The sequence below is a fragment of the Peromyscus californicus genome, unplaced genomic scaffold (assembly GCF_007827085.1).
Source record: "Peromyscus californicus insignis strain IS unplaced genomic scaffold, ASM782708v3 Scaffold_20__1_contigs__length_68692818, whole genome shotgun sequence".
NCBI lineage: Eukaryota > Metazoa > Chordata > Mammalia > Rodentia > Cricetidae > Peromyscus > Peromyscus californicus.
Genome location: NW_026294503.1, coordinates 6,970,331 through 6,989,730, shown reverse-complemented (window position 1 = coordinate 6,989,730; position 19,400 = coordinate 6,970,331). Strand labels below are relative to the sequence as shown.

The following is a 19,400-nucleotide window of genomic DNA, read 5'->3' as shown; positions in this document are numbered from 1 at the left end:
TTAAAAATGAAAAAAATAAGAAAAAACAAAACAATAAACCACCTCAAGAAAACTTAAATTTTAAATGTTGAGAAACTAAGTACTAGAATGCCCAAAATTATTAAATGTTTCTGGGTGATTTTTAGTTCTTTCTTGAAGGATATAAAATATTACACCAGCAAAATTGAAATGAGAGGTTATGAAAAAGATACAGAAGAGCAGCAGAAACAGCAATAACAAAATGTTATAAGCATTAATTTGTTCCTATGCAGTTGAAGGAGCCATTTGGAATGTGATCAGATAGAGGATATTAAGGTGGAATTGTTTGTACTAATAAGAGGAAAACGGCTTTACCAGCTCCTTACAGCATGGATTAGAATGAAGAGACAAAAGATAGTAAAGAGCATTTAGACCTCAATGAGATAATAATACCAAAGGTCGTGCAAGGGAATTAGCAGAAGGAATTCAGGAGATAGCATGAAACAATGAAGACCATAGGCCTGAGGAAGTGGCTCAGCGGAGCACCACTCGCCAACTATCTATGATAGCCTAGGTTCAATCCTCAACTATGCAGGAGGGAAAAAAGAAAATAACAGATGTGAAAAATACAGAAAGAACTGAGATTCCAATTCTATTACCAAGACCAGAGAGTCCCCTGTGTACCAGTTAGTCTCTGCAAAGAACAGTGGGCTGATGTGCACTGGAATTTATAACACTGAGTAAAAGGTGACAGTAGCCGAGGGCGGGGAGCAGAACTTCCTTTGGAACCACAGTAACCTTATAACACCTTTGAGATATCCAAAAGCAACGTACAGCAAATAACATACAGATGGACTCATTGTGAGAGCCAAGACAAGAGCTGTGTGCCTAGTTAGAAACACACATGTATAACATTCACCTGTAGAGAGTGTATCATGTAAAGCTGTTATAGGGGGAAATCTGGAAGTTTTGGATCAAAAAAAAATAGCCTTTTCACAAATATTTAGAAGCAAAATAATGATGCTTTTGTAGAAATAATTTGTTATCTCACAAGGCTTACAAAGCACTAGATAACAGAAAAATTAGTAGAATGCATTCTTTAAGCAGCCAGGGATAGAGACAATGACAGCACCTTTTAAACATATAGCTTCGGCAGTTGCTTAGCTGGCAGTTAAAACAAGACAGAGTAAATAATCTACAGATGTATCCAGAACAGAGACTTAGAGAATGGTCCCTTGGACAAATCTCTAAATAAATGTTTAAAGAATAAATTTTTATTACCACTTTGAATAAAGATTCTTGCCTCTTCAGAAACTAGTTTTACCAGCATAGCCTGAGGCTTTTTACATAGTCATAATAAAATAAAGGGTTTCCTATTACATTCATGGCATCTTACTGATATAAGGGGAAACAACTTTGCCTGCCCCATAGTTTTGCATAGCATAGTGATAAAATAGCTACAACACCAAGCACATTTACAAGTACTAAATAAAAGGAAAGCAATGAAAATAGCACTATATAATTCTAATGTTTACTTATTACAGTGTAGTTTTATTTGAGCAGGACCACCACCATATTGCCACTGTCATTGAATAGTTAAATTTCCATGGTTTGTATTGCTTAGAATTGACTGCATCCAATAATTTTAATGATAGAATCAAAATATAACTACCCCTTTGAAAGTGTTTCCCAAAGCTCCCGTATCCTCCATGGGAAAGTTCTGTTTCTTTGGTTTTTGGAGACAGGGTTTCTCTGTGTAGTTTAAAGGCTTGCACCAGCACCACCTGCCAGGGGACATTCTTACAGTGCTTTAAAGACTGTGACTTGGCTGCTGCTGTTCCAGCATCATCCTCTCTACTCTCCCTTTGCCAACTCCATTCTGCCACCTGGTCCTCCGTGTGTTTCTTTACATGTACCTAGTTTTCCCTGCCTAGCACGCCTGCACTCGCAGACATCTGTACCTCTGTGCCTGTGAAGCTTCCCCCGTAACAGCCACCCTCAGGAGTTCTGTTCCAACTCCTTCCCAGTTTTGTCTTATCCCACTCAACAGCTTTCAATTGCAGCCCTTACTGCTCTCCTAGTATCCCTTCACTATGTAGTCAATCATGAATCAGTCATCAGAAAACAAATAATAAAAATGTGTATTTGACTGTATGAGTTTATGTTTATTGTTCTGTTACTGCTGTGATATAAAATTAGAACTACTTAGTTTCAAAAAAATATAAATTAGAATAAATAAAATTACTCAGTAGTTTGTTCCAAGCATATCCTTTACCAAGACAGTAGAGTTACCAAGTTGCAAATTTAAATTTTGTAGGAAACTTTAGGGGTAGGTAGCTCTGGGGAATAATGGAAATGGTCATGGCTTTTCATTGTGATACATAGGTACACAAGTAGCCAAAATTTAACTGTATGCTTGTCATGCAGTTTATTGGAATAAGCCTTAGTAAAGCTACTTAAAAAAGTCCACCGCAATGATGGCAGAGGAAAAATAAAATACGAAAATTATTATAGTTTGTATTTTTTCAAACAGTGCTGTGAAATAATAGGAAAATTTCTGTCTTTATACGGAATTTAACGTTAGCATTTGAGACTATCCTTTTTCCTTCTCCTCCTCCATATTAGGAAATCAACGTCTTCGTTAGACCTTTGATGAACGGCACGCTTAGTGACATCCTAGAAAAAACTCCACTTACTGGATTCCAGTTGTGCGTGTGTGCTGTCGGGTATTCTAGGGATATCTCTGAAATGACAGAAAGGGAGAGAACAGACACTATTAACAATTGATGCCTCTATTTTAATCAAAATTACAAATTAAAAGTGACATATGAAAACTGAGTGCAGTGGAAGCATATGAAATATGACCAGCCACGATTTCTGTTTGTGTTTGGACAAGCTGGCCTAGATCTTCCATGTAGGTAAAGATGGCCTAGAATTCGCCACAGAGGTCTGCCTCTTCCTCCTAAGTCTGGGATTACATTTTTGCAGCTAACTCTAACAGGAAGTAAAATCTATGTGCATTTGTAGCAGATTTATAAAAACACACTTTATTTCCTATGTGCTTTACTATATAAACATCTCCTCTAAAAAATGCTTTGTATTCAATAAGGTTAAGTTTTTATAAATGTATGTTAATTCAATTCTCTATTTTTACCTTTAGTTATAAATAAGTTATATTGGAACTCAAATTAAATATCATTAAAACATTCCAGTTATAACTAAAATTTTAAAATGTAGTGGTTACATTGGTAACAGGCAAACATGATTCTTATGGGAACTTTCAACGTTACCTTGTAATCATATTTACATAAAAAATACCTATAGTTATTTGATAAAAGAGGGTCATGTAAAAATATATACGAAGACTATAAATTATTTAGAATATTAAAATATGAGTACACTTTAACATTAAAATAGATTTGATTAATACACTAAGCTGATACACTATGGTTTTACCATATTACCAAACTTTAAAAAGGCAAAAGGCTACCACCTATTATTTCCTAAGAAACAGGGCATGATTACAGGGAATAATTTCTGTAGCCTCCATTCACAGGTGCTGCAAGCTATTCAGTGATTTAATAATTCATTCAATAGTTCACTGTCCAGTTATACATTTTTCTTCTTTAATTTTGACACACTTTTTATATTATCATAGAATAAAAGTTTCCGCAGAAAAAGGCCTGTCAGACCCTTCTAGAATAATCCTCATATCTTAGATGAAAGGGTTAGATTTACTGCCACCTTTGGGATCTATAAGCTATTGGCAATAAAATACAATAATAAAGTGTTTTAATGTTGTCTGTTTTATTATTAATCACATTTTTAAGGAAATTAATTTCCTTAAGTAAGTCCTATATCTGGGAATTATATGCATTTTGGTTCTCTCTTTTGTCAGCTAGAATCTCCATGAAAAAAACAAACAAAAACAAAAACAAAACTGTAAGCTATGTCTATTTCAGGGATTGGCATTTTCAGAGTGTACAAAACGAATAAAACTTTTCCAAACAGTGTATGTTAAAGTAGTACCCTCCCCTACTAATGAGTGGAGCTATACACTAGTTTTTAAGATAACAACAATTTAAAAAACTAAATATTTCTTCTTTTTATAATCACCAACCTATTTTACATAATCAGAGAAAAATTACTAATTTTGGTCAAATGTTTTAACTAAATTAAAAAGATGTCTATGAAAAAAATTTATTTTCATAAAGTAGTCAGAAACATTTGGATTGCAGAACACAAAGTGGTAAATAGCAGTCATTTCCCACACAAATGAATTTCTGAAACCTGGGCTGGAGCTATGGCTCGGTCTTAAGAGCACATACTGCTCATGCTGAGCACCAGCACCTACATATTGGTTTACAACCATCCATAACTCTAAAACCAGGGAATCAGGCCCTCCCTCTGTCCTCTGTGTGCACCAAGCATGCATGCGTGCACATACATACATTCAAACAAAACACGCATACACATAAACAAAAATAAATACATCTTCACAGTAAGTCAAAAAGAAATTACTAAGACTATCTTACCCAATTGGTCTTGATACAACAAGCTCAACCTGTGGTTCAGGTTTGGATTCTAGAATAATGTTGTAAACTTCCTCAAATGTGGCTCCTTGCAATAGCCGCCCATTCCATTCTAGTACTTCATCACCTGTGGTTCAGGAATAATCTTATAAATATAAGCCAAGTCCATCAAATATATTCAAAGTCAATCAATCGTTGGAATTCAGTAAATTTCACAATACATTCACCATAACAGAATAACAGACCTATTGAGAAAAGCTCAGTAGCACAGAACTTCACAGCTAGAATAGCATATTTCATTTGAAAGGGTGATGTCAGTAGACATGCACCACATAACCGTCATATCCATTTGATTTTTAATAGTAGACAATGATCAAGGTCAACTCTTTGAGGACTTCAAGATTCTACTCTAGATTTGTAGTATATACATTGTTAATTAAGCACTGCTTCCTTTTAGGAGCTTCAACTGCCTAAACTCTAAAATTTTTTGTAAAAAGCTAAGTAATTGATAGTAATATGAAATCTTCTTCAAAGAATTTAACGATTTCTCCAATAGGAATTGGAGAAATTGGACAAATGATATGGGAATGACATAATTTAGAAAATGTGCATTTATTGATGAAGTTTGTTTCCTAAACAATACTGGAATTTTTTCAAAAGAAAATTAAAGATTTTTGGGAAACAAAATAAGCTAATATGTATCAGAGGCAGATTAGAATATCCATCAGTAATATAAAATATATGAATTTTGGTGTATAGGGAAGTGGGAGAGAATCTAGAAGTTGGAAGAGAGATAGACGAAAATAATCAAAATACACTGTATAAAATTCTCAAAAAAAAATTTAAAGCATTTTAAAAAGATATTATGTCTAGTATGACATAAGGAAAAAAAGTTATAATTTTCCATTAAGGACTAAAGATTTTAATACACGTGAAAGAAACAACTATTACTGGTCAAATCACTTATAAATGAGATGAATTTTTTCCTATTTATGGCTAGCATTTTTCTTTTGGCAGTGCTGGGATCCACCCAAAGCTTTGACAGGCTAGGCAAGCATCCTCTTCACCCCGACTGACCTTTGAATGTAAATATCCACTGGTAAAAACCTACCTGGTCTAAGATGTCCTACAGTATCAGCTAAACTTCCTTTTTTCACTTTGGTAATAAATGCACAAAGCCGACCTGATTCAGTCATCTTTCCTCCTACAACCTGTTTAAAGGAGGAAAGGATCAGAACTGTCATACTATTAAAGTGAGCACAGTCAAAGACTCCAGTAAAAACACCAGAACCATTTTCAGATTCCAAAACTGTAATTTAATGTACTAAATTTCATTTCTTAATATAGTGTTGCCATTTGAACATAAGTGTCTGCATTAAGGAATGTTTTTTATTGCAAATTTGTTGTAATTTAATTTTCTTGTTAAAAATATACATCTCCTAGAAACAACTCAACAATTTCTTACTATAGAATTCTCATTTTTATTTCTCAAAACATTGAAGTACTTTTTAATTATATAAACACTTTAGGTATAAATTTTAAACATTCTAATACAAAAATTAGAATACTACATTTTCATTAATAATATTTTAGTTATATTGATAATATCCATAATGACAACAAATCTTTCTTGAGAAAATTATAAAATTTAACTAACTTCATCAGAAATAATATAAACCTTAGATTATTTGAAGCCCAATTTTTCTCTTTTAATTTCTATTAAAATATTTATTTTAGAAAACAAAATACACATTGGAAATATGCAATAGGAATGCTGTAAAATCTCTGTAAAATACCATATTCTTATGAAACTAACGCTCTGATTCTGGCTAACCACTATTCAAGCAGGCCATATCAAATTTCAAAGCAGGGGATGCCAACAATAGAGACTAACTAGAGTCAATCAGTTTGTTCTCTTACAGGTGAGTGAAAGGTCACTGCAATTCAATGTTTCTGAGCTATCCTATCTTATTCCATGCATATATCCCCCAATCACACTGAGTTATGCTCAGTTACAGTTCAGTCAGTACTAATTAATACTATGTTTAACTCTGAAAGTTAGATGTAAGTTTCTTATGGCTTCACATCTCCACGAAAATACTTGTTGTTGCTCAAGAAAATTTATCAACAGTAGCACTGTAGTTATTAGTATAATTATACTGTTGATGGTGGTTATTATAAAATTCAGACACCATGCCAGACATTGTACTAAACACTGTTTACTGCTTTATTTTATCTGAACAACTCACAGGACACGCTACATTCCCCACTGTGGAGACATATCTGATGCCATGAGAAGTTGACTTTTCCAGGGTTGTGTAAAGAGGAACTACTACCTGCTTTGTCTGCCCTCATACTCCTTGCCTCTCAGTGTCCTGGCTCTCCACGCCTTCCTCCCCTCTCTGGCTCAGGGTAATGTTCTCTCTGGACTCTCCCAGATGTCTCCGCCTCTGGCTGTGCTCTCCCTTATATCTACAATAAACCTTCTCCTCCATTAAAAATAATAAAAGAGTAACTCCTCTAACAGAAATCAGATCCAAGCCTTCCTAATCTCTATAACCACTGCTTTATCATAGGCATTCTGAATTCAAATCCTATCACCACACCGTCACCGTCTCTCCATGACTATGAAAAACTAGGAGACCTCTGAGTGCTGACTAAGACGAGAGGTAAGTGTCAAACACACCAACCATCCCATCTCACAACACCAGCATTGTTAATACTACCGCTTACTATATTCTAGAGTACAATTTCTGTAGCAATGGCTTAACTCTGAAACATTTATTCTTTTTGATTTCAGTTTTTCATTAGGAATATTAGATATACAAAAAATAAAAGAGCTTTATTTTCTTATTTGCCAAATAGTGTTCTGTGACTTTACTGTTCAAATACAGAGACCAACATATTTGTCACCTGACATAATTATTTAGGGGTGTCCAGATTTCGTATGGTACATTTGAGGGTTGATATAACTCAGCTGCAGAGTGATTAACTAGCATGCATAAGGGCTTTAGTTTGACCCTGACACCCCAAACCAATACTAACCAGTTTTCCATAAAACATACACATCTAGACATAAAAAACAATTTACTACAATCAACAAAAATTACATTTTGATTTAATACATATTATATTTTCAAATTTGCATAATAAAATTAAAGCTCTTACTTTAATACTAACATAATTATAGGCAAGATAAACAGTTCAAGTATATTTATTGTGTTTAGGATTCAAACTTTTTTAACTAGGTTATTATCAATGTCTTTTAAAAATGTATGTAAAACTACTATTATGGACTATCAGAAAATAACTGTGTGCACATGTATGTGTGTGTGCTTGCAGGTGTACATGTGTATGTGTGTGCTTGGACGTTTGTGTGTTTGTAGGTGTACATGTGTATGTGTGTGCTTGGATGTTTGTGTGTTTGCAGGTGTACATGTGTATGTGTGTGCTTGGATGTTTGTGTGCTTGGATGCTTGTGTGCTTGGATGTTTGTGTGTTTGCAGGTGAACATGTGTATGCGTGTGCTTGGATGTGTGTGTGTTTGCAGGTGTACATGTGTATGCGTGTGCTTGGACGTTTGTGTGTTTGCAGGTGTACATGTGTATGCGTGTGCTTGGACGTTTGTGTGTTTGCAGGTATACATGTGTATGCGCGTGCTTGGACGTGTGTGTGTTTGCAGGTGTACATGTGTATGTGTGTGCTTGGACATTTGTGTGTTTGCAGGTGTACATGTGTATGCGTGTGCTTTGATGTGTGTGCGCTTGGATGTTTGTGTGTTTGCAGGTGAACATGTGTATGTGTGTGCTTGGACGTTTGTGTGTTTGCAGGTGTACATGTGTATGCGTGTGCTTGGATGTGTGTGTGTGTTTGCAGGTGTACATGTGTATGCGTGTGCTTGGATGTTTGTTTGCAGGTGTACATGTGTATGCGTGTGCTTGGATGTGTGTTTGCAGGTGTACGTGTGTATGCGTGTGCTTGGACGTTTGTGTGCTTGGATGTTTGTTTGCAGGTGAACATGTGTATGCGTGTGCTTGGATGTGTGTTTGCAGGTGAACATGTGTATGAGTATGCATAAAATGTGTGTATTTGCAGGTGTGCATGTGTATAAATGTGTATGTCTGCAAGTATACATGCATATTAGTGTGCATAGAAATGAATGTGTCCACAGATATACATGTGTCTGTATATGCATGGATGTGTGTGTGCAGGTGTACATATATATATGTGTGTGCATAGATGTTTGAATTTGCATATGTGCATGTGTGTGCCTCGATATGTGTTTACAGGTTTACATGTGCATGAGCATGCCTGGATATATGTGTGTGTTTTCAGGTGTACCTGTGTACAGTATGCATAGAATTGTCTATGTTTGCAGGTGTGCATGTATGTGTATGAGTGTGCATAGATGCTTGTGTGTCTGCAGGTACACATGTGTATACTAGGAATGATGTGTTTGTTTGCAGGTGTACATGTATATGAGTGTGCACGGATGTGTGTGCATTTGGATAAAGGCCAGAGGACAACCTTTAGTGTCCTTCTTCACCACCGACCCGGAATTTGATGAGTAGATTAGGCTGGCAAAGCAGGAAGTACAAGAAATCTGCCCAATCTCTGCCTCCTCAGCTTCAGGATTACCAGGGTACACCACCATGCCTGGTTTTTGTATGTGGGTTCTGGGATAGGAAAACCATGCCTGGCTTCTGCATGTGGGTTCTGGGATAGGAATCAGGGCCTCTTACTCACCAAGCAATCACTTTACCTCCTGACTATCCATCTAGCCCGGAAACTTGTTAAAAATACTTGGAAAATGAGTTCACAGGAATGAATGACAGTATTTTAGAATTCTTGAAAATGGAAATAAGATAGCCCCTAAATTGGCAAAGGTAGAAAGTGCTCTATTTGTTTTATTGATAGATCTGTAAAGCAATATGGAGCCAAATCCCATAAAATTCATTACATACCTTTAAACCCAGCATTGCTCCTGTATCTCGAGGCACACTCCCGTCTTTCAAACGCTTATTTAATAAAATACGACCAATTAGGCGATCTCCATCTTTGGATGGCTGCCAGGTCACAGGGTGCTGACATACAACATCAACAAATAAGAAAAATTAATTTTATGTCAAATTACCATGATTGTACAGTATCTCTAAACACGAGAATTCTAAAGTATTATGATTACACAAACCAGTTTACATTCCCAATTATTGACTTAAGCACTTACAATATTCTTTTTATAACCCCACTTTTATGAATGCAAGGGTTTTTTTAAATCCAATTATAGAAAACTCTCAGTTATCATCTACCACAATATACTAAAGGATAATAACTCTGAAATTTTCTTTAAAATATATGCTAACTCAACTTGCTGAAGATTAATTCAACCTCACAGGCAGAAAAGATAAAATAAAAATCTACTTAATTGACTTCAGTAAAAAAAAAAAAAAAGGACAATTTCTTCTTTCAAACACTTTTGGAAGTTTTTGAAATACTCTATCTTAGTAACAGTTAAAAGGGAAAACATTAAAACGTGAAATCTAAACTCATAATTAACATAAAGACTACATAAATCCCCAATACCTGTCCAATTGAATGCACATAGAAGAAACAGGATCTACTCAAAGATAAACAGATTATGTCTCTCACTTCACAAAAACTCACTGATTTTTTTAAAAATGGGGTTTTGCTACATAACCCAACCTTGCCTTGAACTCACTCTGTAGCTTGGGTTGGCCTTGATATTACTATGTGGCCTATGTTGGTCTCTAAATCTTATGATTTCCCTGTCTCAAGCTCAGCTTCTGCAACACGGACGTTAAGGGCATAGGCCACCACAGCTGCAGGCAAACAGTTTACTCATTGTTTTAGACTTTTTAATCTATTCAGTAAATTTCTTTTAATAGATAATTCAAACACAATTATTGCTAAATAATGATCATATTACCAGCTTGTTTCTTTCTTGTGACTTTGTAACTGATGAACCATTTCATTATTAATAATATGCTAAGCAACAAAGTAAATGATTTGTGTAATCATATAATTCCATGGACACCTAAAAGTAGCATGCCTAACTCCATGCAAAACTTAGCAGGCAAAAAGACAAATTCCAGGCAATCACATCTATATGGTGAAAGATTACATTTTTTTGCTCTACTAAAAGCAAATAAAATAATAACTATCAAAGCAGATGGCCATGAATCTAACACTAATCAGAACGCCATGACGACAGAACCAAAGAACAGACGACAGTGGAAGGGAAGAAAGAAAAACAACTTTTTCTGTGCAAACACACCCAATTCTCTCCCTTTTGCCTGGGATTCAAACTAGCGATAATTTGATTTTCATCCCAAGGAAAATACATGTGAACGTTAAAACAAGCCAATCCAAAAATACTTATTGTTTATAACATTTCAAAGTTCTCTCATTTGACTGTACACAAAACATTCCTTTGTTCCTAAGTTTTATTTTCATTTACGTAGATTTTGGTATGCTGTCAATCAAGGAAAACAGCAACGCAAGCAAAAGGCTTTTTGGCTTAGTCATTTAGTTGTTTTGTTTTTCTTTTCTGCACCTTAAGAAATGCTACAGTGACCCTTGAAATGCCCTGTCTTTTCATTATGTCCTGATTTAATGAGTGACAGAGAGCAAACGAAGGAAGACCAGATGAGCAGGCTAGAGGCAGTACCTTCTCACTATGGCTATGCTCCTCGTTAAGAGTGGTGCTACTACAGGTATCTACCCCAGAGTCCTTAATCTGAGGCTCAGACCATTCCAAATCCTCTTCCAAAGAGTGGCCACCACAGTACATCCTTTTCCTCTGTCTCCCAGACCTGGTGTTAGAATCCGACCAAACTCCCTGCTCACTAGTTTTTCTTTTTCCCTTTTGACTGTCCCCTACAAGTGTGAGATAAAACAAAACAAAAAAGATACAAAAAAGAAAACATGCAAAGGCGTAAATAAAAAAGGAAAAGTGAAATGATAACGGAAATTAAACAGTAAGTAAGGCTCCACATGTCTCACCAAAGACATTGGGGAGGCCTCACTGCTATGCCAAGACGCATGGTCCAACCAGTTGTAATCCATGTCTCCTGCGAGAGCCGGGCAGACAAGAGCGCAATAAAGGAGACAATGCAAAAGGACAGATAGAGAAATTATAAACATTTTAAACTGTGGGATCCTAACTGCTTTCAAGAACTCTATCTGCATTACTCATCAGATACCAGGAAAAAGCTATGATTCCAAATAGAACTCACAAAATGCAAAATATAAGGCTTTTGTTGTCAGAAAGGCCTACAGAACAAAAGCCTTGCAATAATTCCTTAATAAATAGAATACTTTTGCTACCAATAAGCAAAAGTAGAAACAAAGACTACTGGAAAAGCTGATGAAGACAAAGACTGGTTTTGAGTTCATTTATTTTTGCATGCTGGTATAAAGTCATGAGTTTTTTCTCAAGACTGCTGAATGTTTGTAAATTAAACAATGGCTCAGCAATAATACTATTTTAAATCCAAATAATTAAATATTGTTCCTGGAAATGACATATGATAATATTTAGAATGATGAAAACTCAACATTTTAAGTGGTTAAAAAATAGTTACACAACAAATTTTCTGTGAAAATGATTTTAAAAGTTTCCTTCTATATCTATCAGTAGAAAGAAAAAGTGAAATCATAAATTTTACTTATATAACATGACTTACTTAATATTAAATTAAAACAACTTATCTTTATGAGAAATTACATTGTTACATTTTTGACAGACAAATCACATGATGGCAGCTTCTGATAAAAATCTATTTCCCAAACATAGTGTGTTTATTTATTACTTCAAAAGGGATTTCTTTTCTATATACACATATTTTAAACACTGTTAGTATTTTCATTCATTTAAAAATTTTTACAGAATACCTTCCATTTGTTCTATATTGTGCTAAGTTCTAGATAAGGGGTAACACAATGAAAGATGTTTGCAACCATGTGAGGGGAGAGACGTCATAGGAGAGAACAAAATACTAGGAGAAAATGTGAACTCATCAAACACATCTAAAGTAACTATTTTTAACATGGGAACTGGAAGATGTGACTTAGTGGACAAGTAAAGAGATATACATATGGAAAGGAAAAGAGAGAACATTCCAGTAAGAAGTAATAACATCATACTATAAAAATAAAAAAGCAAAATGGGGGAGTGGGTACCGGCATCCCTAAACAAAAGGAATGAAGGAGAACACAGTGCTATGCAAGAATGGTGATGTACCACAGCATAGCGTAGAAGTATCTTTTTATGCCTATTAAAGGCTACCATTTTCAAACATTAAGTGAAACAAGACAAAATCTGACCTAGGCTTAAAAAAGCTGGATCTAAATTCTATAAAGAGATCGGGTTAGAAGAAACTAAAATTGAAAGGTGTTTTCAATAATATCTGGGAAAGATAAAGGTGAGTATAACCTGCACAAAGGTAATGACAATAGCCAGCACAAGAAAAAAGAATTGAGAATTTCCAGTATCAAGAAAGACTGAATAGTCAAGGTTAACATTCAGATTTCTAGTCAAAGCAATTGAAAAGAAAAAGACAATTTTGAAATGACAAAACTACAGGACGAACATTTTTGTTAGAGAAGATATCACAGGAAATTATTTTGAAGAATCTGAAAGGACATTGATTATAAAATTCATATTTCATAAAAGCAAAACGATTTTTAAAAGTGTATCATAGAGGTTATTAAACAATGGTTGGCCTGGATCTAGTAATAAAGATGTTTAAAGTCCCTAAAATGGCAACAAGAGAGTCTGAAAACATGTCAAAAATGCATGCATCGGGCACCACTCTAGATCTAGAGAATCAAAAAGAATTGGTGGGGCCTAGCAATCTGTTTTAACAAAACTCCCAAGCAATTAGGATCTCATGTAGATGTGTATAATGTCACAGTAATATGATACTTTAGTCTACACATGTGTTGGTCCACATTCACAGCATTCCTGATACACAGACAAACGCAGCCCAGAGACTGGAAACAATTATCTTTAAATGCTTGTTTATGAAAACAAATTAAACTGCATGATCTAATACACACAAAATAAAATGTAGAGAAAGAACTTCATTCTTTACCCATGGGCCAGAAAGGTGCTTCTTAAACAACTTTATCACACAGATAAAAAATTAGAATTCCAGTAGTTCACACCAACAGATGGAGGTGACCAGTCCATTGTGTATTTATATCCCTGCCTGGGATGGAGCCTAAAAGTATTTCTATCTTAGAAAACCTGCTGCCTTCTCAAAACATGCTATGGTTCCATAAGAAAGCATTATGTGTTTCTCAGTTAAAGGAGATAAATAGTATGACACCTATAAATGGCAAGTCTGGGTGATTTAAATGAAAGAGAATTCATTCATTTCACAATCTCTCATCCTCCCGTGATTTCAGACTACACAAAGGTCAGAAATGTGGCCTGTACACTGTAAATAAAGTAGTTTAGTACTTTAAAACGTTCGAAACCAAAGTAAATATTCCTCCTATTAATGAAAAAAGGGGATAAGAGTATCATACACCTGGTATTGAATAGCATTTGTTAAAGGAGTAAAATCTAGTGCCATTTTGAGAATTAAATAAAGTAATGATCATCAAACACATAGAAAAAAATCTTAAACTATCACAAATAATGGTATGTAGACATTAGCAGTCACTATTTAATATTAATGCTTGTATGACTTCAAAGGAAAAATCTAATATAATAAAACGTCATTTTGGTAATGGTATGAAAACATATTCATGGATCTAGAGCAAGAACTGCTAAAAGACACAAAATAACCAATTGGAAAATGTGTAACTGAAAACAACCTGAAATCTACCAAAGCCAGATGATGGACTCCTCCACAATGCAGAGAGGACAGAGCAATGAATACATGCCTTGGAGTGCAGAACGGGGGAAAATGTTACTCAATGTGGAGAATGGAAATAGACTAAAGAATTATAGGAGGTGAAAAAATATTCAAAGACCTGAGAGATGGTAATAAAAGATATTCATTCTCATTATAGAATGAGAAAAAAATAAGCGGAAAAAGTATTAAAACTTAGGAGTTGAAAAATTTCCTATACTGTAAAAATGTAAGCCTACGAGTTCAAAATGTCTTTAAATTAGAAGACAAAAATCCATACAAAGATATAGCCTAACCAAACCAAAAAATAAAAATAAAAACTATAACACACACACACACGCACGCACGCACGCACGCACACACACGTGCACGCGCGCGCGCACACACACACACACACACTTTTATAAAAAGGAGGAAAAGAATTACACTGACCGACATAAAATGTTGCCTAGGAACTTGGTAGGGTACAAGGGATGAGTACAGTAGTTTTCAATTGCCAAAACAAAAGAGAGAAAAAGCCAGCCTAGATTCTAAAGATGATGAAATTACCTTTTAAGAATGAAGAACACTGAGAGAAAAGAAGACTAAGTGAGTTTCCACCGGCAGAACAACTCTAGAAGAGCAGCTAAGGACCCAGAGACAGGGGATGACAAGGAGCCTGGAAATAGCGAAAGGAATGGGCAACATGGCAAGTCAAAATAGGGATGGATACAATAGAATTTTGTTCTCCCAAGTTTTCTGAATTATTTAAGATATCTGAAGTGCAAAGTATATAATGCCTAATTTTTGGTTTTCAACACATGAACAAGGAATATTTAAGAGGGGGAGATAACTAAAAACAAGAGCAAAAGGTTTCTCTATTTACCTCTAAATGGGTAACTATACAAGCTGGTAGTATGTAAAATGTACACATGAAACATATTACATTATCTAGAGCAATCAATAAAAAATTATGAAAGAAAAAACTATAGAAAAATAAAAAAAATGTTCAAACAACTCAAGGGAATACAAGAAAGATAAAAAAGACGAGAAAAATGAAAGGAAGATGAAAGAAAGAAAGAAAGAAAGAAAGAAAGAAAGAAAGAAAGAAAGAAAGAAAGAAAGAAGGGAGGGAGGGAGGGAGGGAGGGAGGGAGGGAGGGAGGGAGGGAGAAGCCAATGGCAAACATGAAAGAAAGTGAAAATAATAAATCTAAGCGTGGACAAGGAAATACTTAACAAAATATTCATAAATAAAATTTAGCAAGGAAGAAATAATCCATAACCAAGTGAAGTTTGTTTCTGGAACACAGAGTAGATATCTGAAAATCAATATAATTCATCATTTATACAAATTAAAGAAGAAACTCAAATGATCCTATCAATTTATATATTGATACTGAAAATATTTTTTTAAAGATTCAGAGAATGATGAATAGACAGAAACTTGACCAATGTAAAATACAACATAAAATCTAAAGCTAAGGTACTTAACAATGAAAGCTGACTGCTTATAAATAGAAAAAAAGTCAAAAACAGTTTCTTTATTTATATAGCTCCAAAGCTGAAATAACCAAAACATTCTACAATACATAACAGCTAAACAAAGTGACATACAGACATCACAGATGCTGCTTCAAAACTAACTGAAGGTGGGGGGAGATTATTGAATAGGAAAAACTATTGACATTTAGAACATGTTCAAATGCATTAATGCTAAATGGGAAAAAAATCTCAAAATGTCACTAAGGGGATGTTTTATGAATGAAATAATATTGATGTGACTTTCTGAGGTCTTCTTAATGATTGACACAGGTAAGAAAGATGTGCTTAATGTGATGTCTCTCTAGAGACAGCATCACAGTGATCACTATAAGACAATCAACCATAGTCCAAAATTGTTAATGGAAATTCTGAAGATTAAAAAAAAAAAACCTTAACTTTTACATTTCTGTTCTGAGTCATGTGACTAATCAGGGTATTGTCTTAGTCTGTCCCACTCAAGAAGTAAGTCACCTTTTAGTCTCCATATTCTATCTACTACCTTGTCTGTGGCCAAGGAGAGAGACTTCATTACAGAATATGTTAATATGTTTTATTATTAGCTGTTATAATTACTAATCCCTTGTTTTACTAAATTTACATATTGAACTATCAATATGCATATGATGATAAACGGTATAATGTAGCATTACGGACTGTCTGTAGATACAGGACACTGTATCCACACTGGGGCTCTTGGGACATATCCCTGACAGAAAAGGGAGGAAAGCAGTACAGACACACATTGCTTTACTGTCTGTTTCTTCCTCTGAACACAAGTTGTAAATGTTGGAGGAAACTAGTGACGGGCACATATACTCTCACTGTTCCATGCTAGCAACTTCCTACAGATCAGTGATCACTTCCATGTAAAGCTAAGCCAAGGTCTTGCTGCCTTTGGACAGCCATCACCCCATTCCTGGAGGTGTTTGCTGAAAAGACAGTGTTGTCAAGAAGCTGTAGAGAAGATCAATGTCTCAACTAGGAAGTTACACAGAAAACACACCAGCTCCAACTCAGTCTGATAGCCAGTTACTCTGTTAGTGTAAAATGACATAATTAAATACGATGATCTGGCTATAAGTAATCAAAAGATTCAGATCTTAAAATAAGATTTTTTTCAATACAAACTAAGCCAACTGTATATTTGTATTTTAAACTCAGGCAAGAGCTTATTCAAAATATTATATAATTGTTTTTCATTAGGTTTATGAAAGTTTTAAACTTAACTAGTGAACTAAGGTATTCTTCAACATCATTATTTTAACACAATAATTTTAAAGAAATTGCAGGATACGATGACATGTTTCATACTTGGAACTAGAACACTTACGTTAAATTACTGACATGACTCCATCCTTCCTTCGTTTTGTGATTTGGCAAGTTACTTACTACAATGGGTCTCACTTTCTCATTTATTTGAAAGAAAATTAATTGTTATATCTTGCAGAATATTGAGAGGTTGAAATAAAGTAATAATCATAAAGATTCTTTGCAACTTACAGTTATATCAAGGTTGATGGTATTATCATCTTCCTTATGAATAAAAGTAAGTATGTCCTATTTTCCCTCCTGCTTCTCACATTGGTCATTTATTCTCATCAATTTCTAAAGATAAAGGCTGTAATTTCCTAACATATGTCCCATTCAACACAGGTTCTGCAAAATGCTAAGGGCTTCATTAATTTGCAGAGTCCCAGGTAAAATAGTATTGGAAAACTCCAAACTGAATATAATTAAATAGACTTCTTGAGTGCAGAGTTGGGGTCCTTGTGCTTTGCTGAGTGGATCACACAACATGGTTTCAACACAATTAACTGAAACACAGACTCCTCTGATGAAGTCTCCCAGATGCAGGATTCTGAGAATTGATGCTGAAACTTTTCTGTAGGGTCAATTTATCGCATAGGGGTATTCCCACATAAACCCAATAATAAACAGTTCTCTACAAGAGAGACTACATAGGGCAATTGTTTTCTAACTATACTCATGGTAGTGCCCCCAGGCTACTAGAATGTGGGCAGTAGAATGACTATAAGGTGGCTTTCATGTTCCCTATTTCATGGTCTTCCTCTTTTTAGGGGACCTGGGATTTGCTCCTAAGGTGGCAAGATGCCACTCTGTATCATCCAGCTGCTCTGCACCTTGTCTGTAGATAATCTTTTGCCGGCTTACTAAGTAGCCATGATGGAGAGCCATAGGGAAAGGACCTGTAAGCAGCCTTTAGGAACTGTGATCAATACCTACGAATAGAAGCTCTGTGTTAGACGTCATTACAATGCAAGAAATGTTACCATGAAATGACGACAAACACTTGATGTCAAGAAGTGTATCTTGGGGGCAAGAATGATGGCCTCAGCAGTTAAGAGCACTAGCTACTCTTCCAGAGTTTGATTCCCAACACCCACGTGGTGCTCAAAACTGTCTAAATCTCCAGTTCCAAAGAAACCATGCCCTTTTCTGGTTTCTGCATCCACTGTACATGCATGTGTTGCACAGATATACATGGAGGCAAAAAAACAATACTCATAAAATAACATTTTAAAAGAAGTTTCATGCCAGGCTGTTGTGGCGCCTGCCTTTAATCCCAGCACTCCAGAGGCAAAGGCAAGCAGATTTCTGTGAGTTTGAGGCCAGCCTAGTCTAGAGTGAGATTCAGGAGAGCCAGGGCAACACAGTGAAACCCTGTCTTGAAAATAAAAAATAAAAAAAGAAGTTTCATAATAGGTACCTGTACTTGATTTCACATGTGCTTTTAAAAAACATGATACAGTGGTTTCATAATGCTGCCTAATAAAAGTGCAGCATAATTAGTTATATCTATGTAGCTTCAGTATGATTGAGTTCTATTTATTCAAAAGTGAAAGTCCAGGATTAATATTACAACTGATAAAGGTACTTAGCATAAAATTATTTGCCAACAAAGTTAATACACGTGGCAATAAATCTTTGATTTTTTAAAAGTATTTCTCTTGCATAAGTCTTTAGAAAATAGCTATCCAGAAATGGAAAAGTCTCATTATTAGAACTTCCACAAATAGCTTTGAGTCCACATGGTCTAGAATGTTTTACTTGTTTAAATATCTCAAGTATCATGAATTAACATTTTCTTCAATTTATTAATATATACTAACCTTTCAGTAGCCTGTGTTTTGTGAATACACAGTCGATCCACTGAAGACTACAAGAAATGTAAGATTATACAAAAGGACAAATGTCACAATCGATAGTGACATCTGAACAGGGCTGATATAAAGCTAACATTTTTCAGAACTGGACTTTCATGTTTAAAAACACTTGCTTCTTTCTGAAAGGGGGCCTTGTCTACAGAATGTATCATCTTTCCAACTTTATTAACATGAGTTTTTAAAAAAGGTTAAGTATGTTTTGCTTACTTTAAAAAAAACTAATAATTAAAAGAAGCATTTTACAATTTATGGCTTAGGAAACTACCATAAGCATGAATACTTGAATTTTCTAACCCAATTTTTTCGAAAAATTTTTAA

General features: G+C 34.9%; 1 protein-coding gene across 49 annotated transcripts in view; it reads right to left on the bottom strand.

The window, feature by feature from the left end:
• Rims2 (regulating synaptic membrane exocytosis 2) overlaps positions 1–19,400 on the bottom strand; it is a 490,233-nt gene that overhangs the window by 231,965 nt on the left and 238,868 nt on the right. For 25 of the 49 annotated variants that reach the window (XM_052747649.1, XM_052747654.1, XM_052747651.1 and 22 more), the window contains 5 exons: positions 11,179–11,387; positions 9,455–9,574; positions 5,602–5,701; positions 4,494–4,617; positions 2,655–2,701 (listed from right to left, as the gene is read on the bottom strand). In XM_052747649.1, the coding sequence (XP_052603609.1) occupies positions 2,655–2,701; positions 4,494–4,617; positions 5,602–5,701; positions 9,455–9,574; positions 11,179–11,387 (600 nt within the window). Of the gene's footprint in view, positions 1–2,654; positions 2,702–4,493; positions 4,618–5,601; positions 5,702–9,454; positions 9,575–11,178; positions 11,388–11,513; positions 11,582–19,400 lie in introns of all 49 variants that reach the window. The other 24 variants (XM_052747655.1, XM_052747658.1, XM_052747661.1 and 21 more) reach the window with 1 other exon arrangement.